General features: G+C 42.4%; 1 protein-coding gene across 1 annotated transcript; it reads right to left on the bottom strand.

The window, feature by feature from the left end:
* Window positions 1–6698: 6698 nt before the first annotated feature.
* uts2r3 (urotensin-2 receptor 3) lies at window positions 6699–7838 on the bottom strand. The gene has a single exon (XM_072394155.1). It carries the CDS (start codon window positions 7836–7838, stop codon window positions 6699–6701), a length of 1140 nt encoding a protein of 379 aa, XP_072250256.1.
* Between the last annotated feature and the right edge of the window lie 5328 nt (window positions 7839–13166).

Genomic DNA, 13166 nt, shown 5'->3' with positions numbered 1-13166 from the left:
CTGAAGACTGAGTTTATGAGTTCATATGAGTGAAATGCATGGGCATAAAATGTTCAAAATGTTCATTCAGCTGTAACTTTGGCAGCTGTAAAGAATAAAAGGAAGAAATGTAATATAATGTGTCGCATTTCATCAACATTTGAACTTTGCACCACTTAAAAAGATTAATAATGCTATAGATACTCAATTCCCTCTTTTCTTTCATGTCGCCTGCAGGTGGCACTCTAATGCTAAATATCACCTTTTTTAGGTCACAATGTTCCCTCTTTAACTTCAATGATTTTTTTTTCTTCCTACCTGTTGGTTCAAACCAATTTATAGCTAATGCCCTACTTGACAAAATCCGTTATAGTGTACCTCCTAAGAAAACTTCTTATGGCCTTTTTCTTAGCACTTTTACGTGACTCTTTCTTTGGGGGAATTTGTGAAATAGTTGTACAAATATATTCTACAATAGCGCATTAAGTACTTTGTTGGACTTTCTTTCATGGAGGCTTTATTATAATATTATCATAATAGAGTGCTATATATGAATCCTTACTTCACGATCAAGCTTGATTATTAAAAAAAAGTACAGAAAAGAAGCCAAAGGGGTTCACCTACAGTGCTCATACTTACCCTCCTGTCCTCATATTTATTGACATAAACCCCAGCTAAGACTCAAACCGGGAACCTTCCTGCTGTGAGGCAACAGCGCTAACCACCCCACCGACATGCGGCCTGCCCGAATTTATGTCTTCAAAATATTCTGGTCACTGAAGACAAAAGAAAGCTGCAACTATTCATATTTTTAAGGGCTGGATCTGCAGGCGCTTGACAAATTAAAAGAGCGACTTGACGCCTCACCCCAGCGGTGACCTTTAAGGGAAAGTGCACTCCAAATGGATCCAAACTTATTCAGAATGATGACCTTTGTCCCCTAATGAGTCATTTACATCTTAAAAGCAAGAGTTTCTTCTGTGATGACTGGCTCCCACCTACAAAGTTGAGCACAAAGATCTTTGAGAATGATTTGATGAGTCTGGTGCTGTGGTAACAGTTAGCAGATATCTGGGTCAGATGAATGAAACACTGCTCCCCACCATCACTATCACCAAAAGACAAAAATGACTGAACAGCTTTCATCCCTCCAGTAGCATCTCACAGACTCTATGCCGAGCCACGGTGAAGCTTTTTCGGTGGCTCAACACCTTACTGAGAGACTTTATGTCGGTTTTTCATTTACCCTTGATTAGTGTTTTTCTTTGAAATCCCGACATGTTCGTTACCCCACGCTGAGACTTTTTGCTCAGTGTCGAGCAGTTGTAGGACGGCTTCACAACGCTCTTCGGCTTTCCTGTTCGACCAAACCGTGGGGTTCACAGGAGTGCGGTGTCAGAGGTCAGCAGATCCTGGACGCCTGCATTGACAGAGATGGATATTTACGGGAGGTTTGCTGGGAGAGGAAAAAGCACAGAGAAACGCTACAACTCACGGGGAGGGAGACGGAGCAAGAAGGGAACACTGTAGTAGGAACCCAAGTGTGAACCGTAATGTGTATGTTGGTTGATGTAACCTCCGGCCTTCGAGGCACGCAAACCCGGGTCTCGCCTGATCCTGGCGGCTGACACTGAGATGTGAGATCAGGGGATGTGATGGGAGGAGGGCGCCACTCGGTGGGGTTTCCAGGGGTCGAACAAAGAGACACTGTCAGTAGCTGGGTTTCAGTGTTTGCTGTCAAACCAGCAATTACAAGCAGCTTTTTTTGCGGTTAGTGTGGGTTTTTGTATCGTATGTGTGTGTGTTCGTAAAGTTGAAAAAGAGTGTTTGATTTCAGCTGCTGTGATGCTGAAAGCTGGATGTTTTTAAAGTCTGCGATGGCGATGATTGTTCCAAGGCCTTTGAGACCTAAATCTTGAGGTGAGAGCATGCAGAGGAATGGAAGTGTGGGCAGAAAGTGCAAAGGGGACAAGAAGTGATTGAGAGAAGGAAAACAGATGGGAAGATTGAATTTTAGAGGAGGGACGGCAGAGTGTGAGGGGAATCTTTTTTGTGTATGTCTAGAGAGAATGGGAGCCTCTTATACACCTCACAGCGTGAATTTGGCCCGGGCTGTGGCCTCGTCTCGTCTACACAGCGGGGCGCTTTCCTGAGCGGGCTGCCCAGGGGAGGGGCACCTGCAGCAGCCCCAAACACTGGTCAGGAGGACTGCCTGATGGGCGGAGTGAGGGGGGGCCAGGATGGAAAGATGGTTGGTGGTTCCAGGAAACTGACATGTGCTGGAGTTATGAAATCCTCAGGTAGAACACAGCGACACTCACTAAAGAAAATATTTGCCCTTGCGTTTCCCTGTAGCCTTGAGAGGAAGACACTGCCTGTAATCTCAGGATGAAATCAAAAGCTTCTGTTGCAGGGGAGGACAAAAGTTATCGTTGGAGCAAGTCAGCCGGTGCTGGCAAACACCAACCAAAAACAACACAAAGTTTATAGATCGGCCGGCCTGCCAACTGAGACAATATTTTCCATCCATTTTGTTGGGTTGACCAAACACCATGTAGTTGAAGTTTATCAAACACTCAGTCATCCCTGCAGACCTGAGGGAGAACTTAATCATCTGATATATGGAGTTTTAGAATACATAGACACCCAAAACCTCGCCACTATGCCGACTCAGAAAATCCAACAACACACCCTCCCTACACTTTAATATCCACATTACCGCTAAGTGTGATTTTTGGATAAGTTTCACCTTTACATAAGATACACCCTCAATCTTCTGTCACTTTGGTATGACCCAGGGGTCCAAAAAAATCACTCAGTCTCATATGAAGGCGCTTGATTTCAAAAGGAGCTGGCTCTTTGTCTGCAAGGAATTCCATTTAAATGGACAAATGTGCTGTGTGAGTCTCAGCTGTCTGGGAAAGGTGGATGGATATTGCATTAACTTCACAACAGAAGCGCCCCCTGTGGTGTGCCTGCACATGGCTGTGGCTAATAACTGCAGTGGGAACATTATGCTCAGAGGTAACCAAGCCAAGTAAATGGAAACACATGGTCAGTAGCATGGACTAGAGAGGTTATGGTATCGCAGTGCAAAGAAGCGCACGAGCTCTTTTGACGAATGCTTTTAGTATGAGTCTCCTCAACCTGTCACCGCTTCATGGCTTCTCATGCAGCCCTGAGGTTTTCTGTTCCTCGTTTAATGTTCTTACAGTCCATGTATGCACCTAATGTGCAAAGTAAATATACTCAAGCCTAAAGTTAACACAATTAAAGGTTTCGTTTTACATTCTAAGAGGAAATCACCTAAATGATCCAGTACCTGGGGATTACATAATCTGGAGGTTATTGAATGTCTAGTCAAAACACAGTTAACCACAGTTAGTAGATCTCAATGGTCCTTCTGTGTGATTTGAGGGGAGTAAGAAAAACACCATCAAAATATGGAATCACCACTCTTTGAGGCTGCTCATTCAGCCGTTTTATTGTGCAGGAAAATCTGTGACAGATATGACACAAAAGTACTGAATTTAACAGCCAAACCTTATGACTCTGTAAAGCATGCCTCAGAAATACGAATAAAACTGTGTAATTGATTCATGTCTTCTTTTTGTCTTTAGATCAGGAGGCAAAAAAGCATGAAGGATGCACTGAAACAGAAAAAAAGGTAAAAAATCGGAGTCCTTTGTTGCACTTTGTTGCTGTTTTTTGACAGCTTGAATTGTTTGAGGCAAATGAAAAGTAAAATACTTTTCATCAGTCAGGTTCCAACTTTTTCTTTGGTGAAAAAGTCAACAGATCAGCTTTGCAGGATGAAGTCAAGTCATTGACCCTTTTTATTTTTGTTTGTTTGTTTTCGGTTTCCACTATAAAGTTTTAATCAGACTGAAATATTTCTCTCCTCGAGAAAAGTTTGAACCGTCTATGCTCTGTGGCAAGATGCATTATCATCCTATGAATCGATTTCAGCATCATCAAACCTTTAGAAGTGACCAAAATTTTAACATCCACGTGTACATTTACTGTAGAAATAACGACCCATCTCCCCTGGTTTTTTACCTGACATCAACACCATGTCACCAAGGATTGTGGAAATTCCCTTGTTGCACTGTTACTTATGTGTTCCACTGGACCTGCACCAAACAAAGTCCCAGCATCATCCCCTTGTCAATGCAGATTGGTGATTCATCACTGAACATCACTTTTATCCAATCAGTCCACGACTGCTCCTCTTTAGCCCACCATGACCTTGTTTCTTCTCTTTAGCTTATTAGTGATGGAGGACGTTCTTCGGCCCCATTTCCCTCAGCTGCTTTTTCACATTTAGGTCACAAACACTGACTTCTGTTTCTTGCCTTTTGTTCTTCATTTCTTTTGTTGTTTATTTTCTATATTTTCACTTTATTAGTGTGAGTTTTCGTCCTTGGTCGACCTGCATGTTTCCCTTTTACAACTTTCCCATTTTGTTTGTACTTACCTCAAAATTTGGACACAGCTGACTGAGAACAACCAACATCTTTTGCCACAGTCCGCATCGTACTACCCTCTTGAGGGAGTTTTATAATCCCTTCCATTGTTTCCAGAGACTGCTCTCTTGTTGTTTTCTGCCAATCAGCTCACTGAGCCCGGCAAGAACTCCCTTTAAACTGCAGACTCATTTGCGTATTCTTATGCAGGTATGTGTTTTATAAATGCTAATCACAAAGCGATTCCATCATTTTTTCCTCTATTGGATGTATTTTTATCTATTTTTTTCATTTTCTTGAGGGCATCTTCCTGTCACCCTCTTTCTAAAGTGGACAGTGCTGCTATGTTTTATGTCTAGATTTAAATAGAATCTTTGTCGTCTTGTGCATTTATACATTGTGCGGTTTTCTTGCTTTGCATCAGTGCATTTGCTGAGTTGTTTTAGATGCTGCCTCAGATTTCCTCCAGGTTTCTCAATTGATTTATATTTTCATAAGGAGCTGTGTCATCTTTTAGGGAGAGTTCACCTTTAGCAACACAGATGCAAACATGTCGTCATTTTTGGTGAGTGTAACCAAGGTGAAAGGATTTAAATCAAGACAAACAACACCTGCTGTGTCAGCCTGAATCATTGATGTTTACAGTTAGATTTCTTCTCAATGTGACTGATTGGTGACACCAAACTCAGTAACACTGTGGTGTATTCATTTGTTACTTTTGTCTGTATTTTGGTCGGCTTTCCACATGTTTCACAGTTTTTCTGAGCCCATTGTGATCCCCCTCAATCTTCTTAGGGGAATGCAGTGCAGTGCAAGGCGGAGAGGTGGCGAATAATTCTCCACCAGCTTTCAACCAGGGAATGTGGAATCAATGTCTTAAACCCTCTGGCCTCGACTCCAAGACACCACCTGTCAAAAAAGTACTGTTTCTGCCCATGCTCACGCAACTCCAAGCCATTTGTCCCATCATCCCATCCCCATCCTAACCCCTCTCTGTCAAACAACAATATTTGCTCATCTGCGTCAAAGAGCAGCAGGGTTTGCAATACAGTACAGTGCAGCCTTTGAGTCAGACAGACAGAGACAGGTCTTTGTAAATGGGGAAGACCCTCCTGAGTCCCTGACATGCTGACACAGACACACAAACAAAGGTATGACACCATCTCAAAGATTTCTGCTCAGCACCGAAGTCTTTTGGAAAATTGTTACTTTTTTTTCATAAAAACTGTTGTAAGTGTCAGTTAAATGGTGTATTATTTGTTGCAGAGAAATCAGACAACTCAATTCAGTCCTTATAGATCAGATGAAACAATGACAGAGACACACACTCTTTATTAAAGACTATATTTTATACAATATTATAAACCCCAGTTACAGCCATCACCAGTTAAGGCCATGCAAAGCGCTGCATGATTCAAACAATAAGTAGATTTTCAAAACCCAACATGCAGTTCAAGATTATAGCAAAGTCCTTTTTTTTTTTTAGATATATTAAGGTTCAGGAGAATAAAACAAAAAGCTTGTGGACCCACCTAAACGTAATTTAACATATCAACAAACAATGTCTCAGAAAAATGTCCCACCGAGGTCCCGGCCAGACAAAAACCAGTTGTTCAAAAACAAACATTTTCTTTGAGAGTTTTCTGAAAACAAGCAAAAGTGTGTCAGGGTTTGTCCTGAAAAATTCTTATGCATGCACAATATGAGGCATAAAGTCTGTTCTCTTTATGTTACTGCAGTCTGTTTACTAAATAAACCAGCCATCTCCATTCTTAGGTTAAATGACTTCACAGATGTGATTTATATGACGGTGACAATGTATAACTTACCCGTTGCTACAGAAGCAATATTATTAAAATACTTTCAAACCACAGTATGTAAACTTTATTGCTACTGAATTATTTGATATAATTAATCATCAAAAGTTTGGAATATTTTGCATTGGCCTACATTAAGAAACAAATCTTACAGAGATTGTCATTTTATGCTGGTAAACTCAACTATATTTCAGTATTAATCTCCTAAAAGGAAATATTGTCCTCTTATAAAGCATTTATCCAAAGTGCTATCATTTGTTCAGTATTCTTACACTTCCTCAGTTTGCAGACTGAGGTTAAGTCAGCGGTCTTTGATGCCTTGTATGGAACTCAAAATGCATTCCTGTACCTTATCACACACGTGTGTGTGTCGTGTGAAAGGCTCTTACATGTGCAAACTCACATTATTGTCTCCACTGTTGGAGAGGAACAGACACTACTGCAGTGGACTGCTCTTGCGGCAGAGCTGATTTGCTGACGTCAGCACCTGCCGGTTGCGTTTTCGTTTTCCTGTCAATAGTGTGTAGAAGAATGGATTCACGCAAGAGTTTCCATAAGTTAGCCCTGTGAGGATACGATTCACTGTCACCTGTGTGCCCACCGGTACTGTCCGCAGCATGTCGGGCTGGTAGAGGGGGAGCAGCTGCCAGATCCAGAAAGGGAGGAAGCAAGCCCAAAATGCCAGGACAATACCCAGGATGAGGAGCAGGACTTTGGGTCTGGGTGCACGAGCAGAACAAGCAGAGTTGTTCCCACTGGCCCAGGCAGGCCGGGTCTGTGACACCCAGTAAAGCCGTCCGAGAGTGGCGTAAAGTGCCCCAATAGCCAGCCCGGGACCGAGAATGCTGGTGCAGAACAGTATACTAAGATAGGCCTTGGAGCTTTGCTCATCCCATGCCGGGACACACAGCTGACCCTCATGATTCTCCCCATCCTCGAGGTGCAGGGTGATCATCATAGGCAGGCTGAGAGCCACCGCCAGCCCCCATGCCAGGCCCACCCGCAACAGGCTGGAGGAGTTGGAGGAGGAGGTCTGCAGGGGATGGGCTACAGCACGGTAACGGTCTAGACTCATGGCGGTGAGAGTGAAGATGGAGGCGTGCATGGTGAGCAGGTCCAGGCTCAGAAGGAGTCGGCAACCGAGCTCCCCAAATGCCCATCCGGATGCCAGGCTGTCGTACACGATGAAGGGAGCAGTGAAAAGGTAGAGCAGGTCAGCGAGAGCAAGACTCAGCACCTGGAGGTGAAGAGAGGAGGAGGAGGGAGAGGAGGTAGGGGAGGAGGTGGGGGAGGTAGAGTTGGCAAGGCAGGATGGTACAGGTATTTTTGTTAGGCAACAGGCTGGTCCTGCTCCACGTCTTCTTCTACCTCTGCTGCGCCTCAGAAGGAGGCCCAATGTATAAAGGTTCCCTGTGATGCCCAGCAGGGAGAGGAGCGAGAGGAGGGAGCAGAAGAGAGCTGTGGATGCCAGGCTGGGGGATGGAGATATGGAGGGAGAGGAGGAAGGTACTGAGAAATTAGGGATAATGGGGAAGGTGTATGGAGAGGGTGGAGGCAGAGAGCCTGAGAAGTCCATGATGTGAAATGTTAAATGGTTTGTAGATCAGAGGGATGACTGGCAGTAATGTCAGACTATTTAAAATGTTGGAATTAGGATGCAGAGGGGCTAAAGATGGGGTAAAGTGAGTCAAAAGGTAGAAAGAGATGGAGATGAAAACATAAAATGTGTTAGTTTTCTGTCACTACTTTCCTCTTTTTTTTCTGGATTCAGGAGATTTGATTTGACATAAAGAACAACAATCTTTCAATTCTTATTTGTATTTCTGAGGGTGCTGCAAAGTCATTTATGTGTTTTTAAATGGTGACAGCATATAAAATAAATAAAGTCCCATAAACATGTTTAAATGAAAATGTCGGCTAAACAAGGATGGTTTATGTTTCAGCAGAAACCTGCTCTTGTTGGCACAGCCATCACAGTTTTATAGTTTCACTGGAAGCCCAGCGGCGCTGTTTTGGTTTTAGTAAAAATAATTGAATTTTCGAAGTGGGGGATCCAAATGAAGACTGTAAATCTCACCCAAAACCTCCTTCTTCGGGTCAACAGTTGGGTAACAATTAAGTGAAGTAGAAATCAGGAAAAAATGAAGAACATCAGAGCAGACATGTCTTTGAAGTTGGATCGAGCTCGTCGGTTATAAATTGCCAAGTTTTTGTTTAAATATCTTGTGCGTGCCATGTGCGCTTTTGCGCACCGGTGGTTTGGATGTGGACCGATGCATGGAAACCTGCCGACTCATAACGCGACAGAACTGAAGTTTGGCGCTATGTTCTTGGAAAAAGTAACGTTTCGGCCTTTTACTTGTTTTGCGAGACAAGCTTAATGTGTTTCCCTCAGAACTGATGATTTTCTGGACAAGTATAATCTGAAGCGACATCAAAGGAGAGGCTGGCCGTGACCCAGGCGGCGCCGGGGTTAAGAGCTACTGTTGAACTCTGGAGGAGCAGCCTGGGGCCCCGCCGTGCTCCGCGTACACCTAGACTCCCGTGACTCGCAGCAATATTAATCACAGGGCAACATTTAAGCAGTCTAACATGACATTTTCTTTTAAACTGCGACGCATCACAAATGCGCAATGTAAGAACAAGCTGCCAGCCCCCAAACTTTAGAAGAATGCTCTCTAATTGCTTCGATAAGTGAGATTTCCCCCTGTTATAAGGTACCCACATATTAAATCAGCGGCTGAGATCACAATTAGATTCGTCCTTAAAAGAAAAAGCTATTAATGCGTAGAAAGGCCCGCGTTGGGCCTGCAGTGCTTAAGTTAATTTATTTATATATATTTAAAGGTCTGGTCTCATGTAAGTATCAGTTAATGATTGGCCTTTTTTTTTAAAAACTTACTTTTAAAGAGTTTAATCCCAGATGCTAAAAAAAGATATTCCTTGGAGTTGTTGGATGAAAAAAGTCAGTTCCCATTTTGAAGCCTCGCTCTCCTCATGTGTTGTCTCTAAATCTTCGCCTGCCGCAGGAGGAGGTGATTATCAGAAGTTAGATGGGGAAAGTCTTCATTTGAAGTCTGTGATCTGATCCCTGCCGTCTGTCTTGTTGAGCCCTCAGCGCAGCTCTGTCCTCAGCTCAGTCACTGATGAGTCTGAGTCCACCCAAGGAGTGTGAGTGAGATGCAAAAGGGGTGGGATGGGACGCAGAATGAGGGGGGCTTATCCTGTAGAATGAATAGCGATATGCCGACCTGATCTAGGACCAGAGAGCCCCCCCCCCAGAGTGAATTTAATGTGTGTTTTTTTTTCAAGTCTTAAAAGCCTAACATCCATAGAATTTATAGCATTGACTTCTCTGATCATAGACCCCCTTCTCCAACAATTAGTTGTGGCAGGGACGTTCTTTACAGCTTATTCAGCCTGTGATTTAAATCTGTTTGAAACGTGTTGGCAGCTTTCATCCTAAATATTTCTGGTAATTACAGTTTGCTCATTTCATTCGCTCTGAATTATGACCAAGAAAGCATTCTGAGTAAACCAGCTCACAGCAGGGCTTAGTAACGGTGTAAGAATTTAAAACACAGAAAACGTTAATATTAGTGTCTGTTTTAAATACTTTATAGCCACATTTATGAGGATTAACCATATGTTTGATCATAGTTTGATGACTTTATAATGGTTTTTGGGCCAAGCATGAATCTCACTTGGAACCCATTGCAAGAATTTTCCATGAAAGCTGACAATCTGACCGTAAATTGTATCATAATATCATATTTTGGCAAAAAAATCACATGCTGTACAAGCCAAAGGTATGGCAGCTGCATTAGATTTTGAGAGCTACCAATTTATTGCGGCTGATTTATGGAACCTAGATGGTTTTTTAAAAAAATGGAACACATTTATTCAATATAACACTACTGATTCACTTTATTAGGATGGCTTATTTAAAAAGCAAAAAAAAAAAAAAATGCATTGAGTGGAAAACTGTAAAATATTAACTCAAAGCAACACAATTCATTTCATGTCCACACAATAACCAAAAAGTGAGAATTACATGATAATTCCTCTTGAAAACACTACATCAGTGAGTTTATTTCAGAGATGAAGACTATCCGTTGATCTCTTAGACTTTAGATCTGTTTATCTTTCATCCACATTCGCTAAAATCCTTAAACACAAAGAGAACGCTTTGAACAATGTATTTTGGATTTGTGGCTTGGGGAGTCAGTGAAAGAAGAAGAAGAAAGTCAATTAAAAGCAGTGTCGAATGATCTTTGCCATGGGTCTTTTTGACAGTAGATCTGAATTTTGGTCTTGGCACCAGGAAAACGTCATTACACTCCATACAAAACTGACACTGCCGGTAAGACTGAAGCTAAAATTGAGTTTTGTCTCTCTGTGGGAAGGGCAGAGAGACGGACCAACTGAGCCAACGTATCATTTGCTGTCATCTCGTGACGCACTGCAATAACTAATACACTTCAACTCTGACCCAATGTCAATACCGCAACAGCTCGTGTTCAAACACAAGGCATCTCACGGCCCAACAAGGGATTTATATGGTGATCTGGTGTTTAAGCTGTAGAGGAAATTAATTATCCAGTATATTCGCCTGTATCAACATTTTTCCATGTCGGAGCAAAGTTTAACTGGTGGACGCTCTGACAACATCACCGAATAAACGGGCCTTTCAGCAGTTATCAAAAGCAACTCACAGTCGCCTGCTATCTGCCGAGTTGTTTTTGGCTCGTCAGTTGTCGAACCCACAGCTGTGGTTTACCCGCTTCAAGAGGCTGAGCAACTTGGAAATGATTTAGTTGTGACTACAGGCTGTAAAATGTGTAGGCTGTGCGCCTTGTGTCGGTGGTGGGGGGAAGTTCACGTTGGCCGCTTCATACATGTGCTGGCGTACATAAGATGGACAGAGACAGGCTGTAAAGACTAAAGAGGGATGGGAGGGTAGGGGGGGACATACCTATCCCCACGGGGTGTGAGGAATTTGAACAAATACCTGGCACAGGCATGCCAAAATAGGGGAAAGGGGGGAGAGGGCTATGGAAGCACGAGAAGCCCAGGCTCCCTCATACATGGAGATGAGCAGGTATAAAGGCTCATTGGATGGAAATAGAGGAGGAGGAGGCTGAGTGCCAAGGAGACAAGACACTTAAAGTGAGGTGCCATTAGATATCAAATTGAAAACAAGCTGGAAAGAAGGGGAGATGAGTATGAACTCTGAAACCAGACATTTTTTAACTATTATTCTTAAACTTAAACATGCAAACATGGGGAAAAAAAAAAAGGAGCGGGGGAAGGACAGGGTCTGAGCTCTGTGCTGTTTATTTGTATTTGTCAGAGTACATCAATCTCAGCCCAGTGAAGACATCCCATATAATTTCTAATTAAATTTACCTGAGCTATGGGTTTTGTTCTGTCGCTTTGACCTCAACTGGATGTGTTTCTTCCAGTTAATTAGCCTGCATCCATCCTGTATGCAAATATCGAAGGTCTGAAGATGGGAGACAGAAAAAGAGACCGCTGCGCTGCTTCGCTTTCCTGTGCTGTCTTTGGAAATGAAGCGTTAACACTGAGGGCTGGAACTGTGACTGTAGCTCCGTTTTGGCATCTGGGATATGTCCTTTGATTATTGTCAGAACTGTAAACTATATTTTAATCATACAAACAAAACTTGTAATATTTTTCATCATATTTTAGGCTCAAATGATGTAGTTTTTGGGTAATAGCCACTAAAAATCAGTCTTTCTTCAAACCCTTTATAACTAAATAAAGTAATTTGTTTTTTAGGGAATTCTTATATTACTGTATACTGTATTGACAAACTTCTTATTTGTGTATATACTATATTTGTATGTCACACACTCTCTAAATGACATCATGAAATAACAGTTGCTTCGTCCGACATTGAATGCAGTCTTCTGAAGACTATTCATTGCACTAAAGTGACATATTTCCTGATTGTAACTGCGTACTGGTCACATAGAAACATATTCTACCACATGTTATATTCCTCCGTTTCAGGATATCATTAGATCGAATGAGTCCCTGACTTGTCCCTGTGCTGCTTGGAGTTCACGTGAGGCTGAGTGAGTAAAAACAAAATGGAGCTTCATTATAGAGCTTCCATCTTCATTATTCTATGTCTACATTTATTTCTGCTGCGCAAAACCCGAATGAAGGGGCTGTAACACATCCAATCAGCAGGCAGGCACAATATGACAAATGCCCTACATGTAAACTCCTAACAGCTCCCTAACCTTTTCCTGGCTCTACTTGCTTTCCTCGTTCATTTCATTAATTAGCTTAACTGTTTCTGAGCAGACTGACTGACAAATTGCCTGCTGGTTGACCGTCCTCAGTATCGTAACCTTGATTAAATGGGCGGACATTTTTGGTGTGTGACAAACGTTTGTTGGAGCGGGCTGACTCACAACTTGTGATGAGTTATTGATCCCGGCAAGCCGCACCACCCCCCCACCCCCCTTGCCAGTGTGCATTTGCAGTCACACATCAAATTTCTCCTGTTGCCTCCATACAGAGCCAAGAGTTTGTCCTGTGTGAGAGCGCCCTCAGCGTGGGTGTGTGCTCAGATCAGCCTGCTTTGTCGCATTTAACACAGCATTTACTCACTCTGCCTTTGTTTTAAAATGTCACAATCACTGTACTGTTAAAGTTAACTTAAATGACAGAGCCTAATAGAAAATTCTGCTTTTGTGATACCTGACACACAAATATTCTGAAATATTGAAAGAAAAATGGTTTCCACCTTGTCTACTTTTTTCATAGGATGGTTCATCCAGTTTGAATATTTTGATTCAACAATACTTTTTAATCCCAGAAAGGAAACTATATACATTATAGAAATAAATACAGTGAATCTTATATATTT

The sequence above is a fragment of the Leuresthes tenuis genome, unplaced genomic scaffold, assembly GCF_036924035.1.
Source record: "Leuresthes tenuis unplaced genomic scaffold, fLeuTen1.0.hap1 SCAF_10, whole genome shotgun sequence".
Classification (NCBI taxonomy): domain Eukaryota; kingdom Metazoa; phylum Chordata; class Actinopteri; order Atheriniformes; family Atherinopsidae; genus Leuresthes; species Leuresthes tenuis.
The sequence above is the reverse complement of the archived record's forward strand: the minus strand, read 5'-3'. Positions and strand labels throughout refer to the sequence as shown.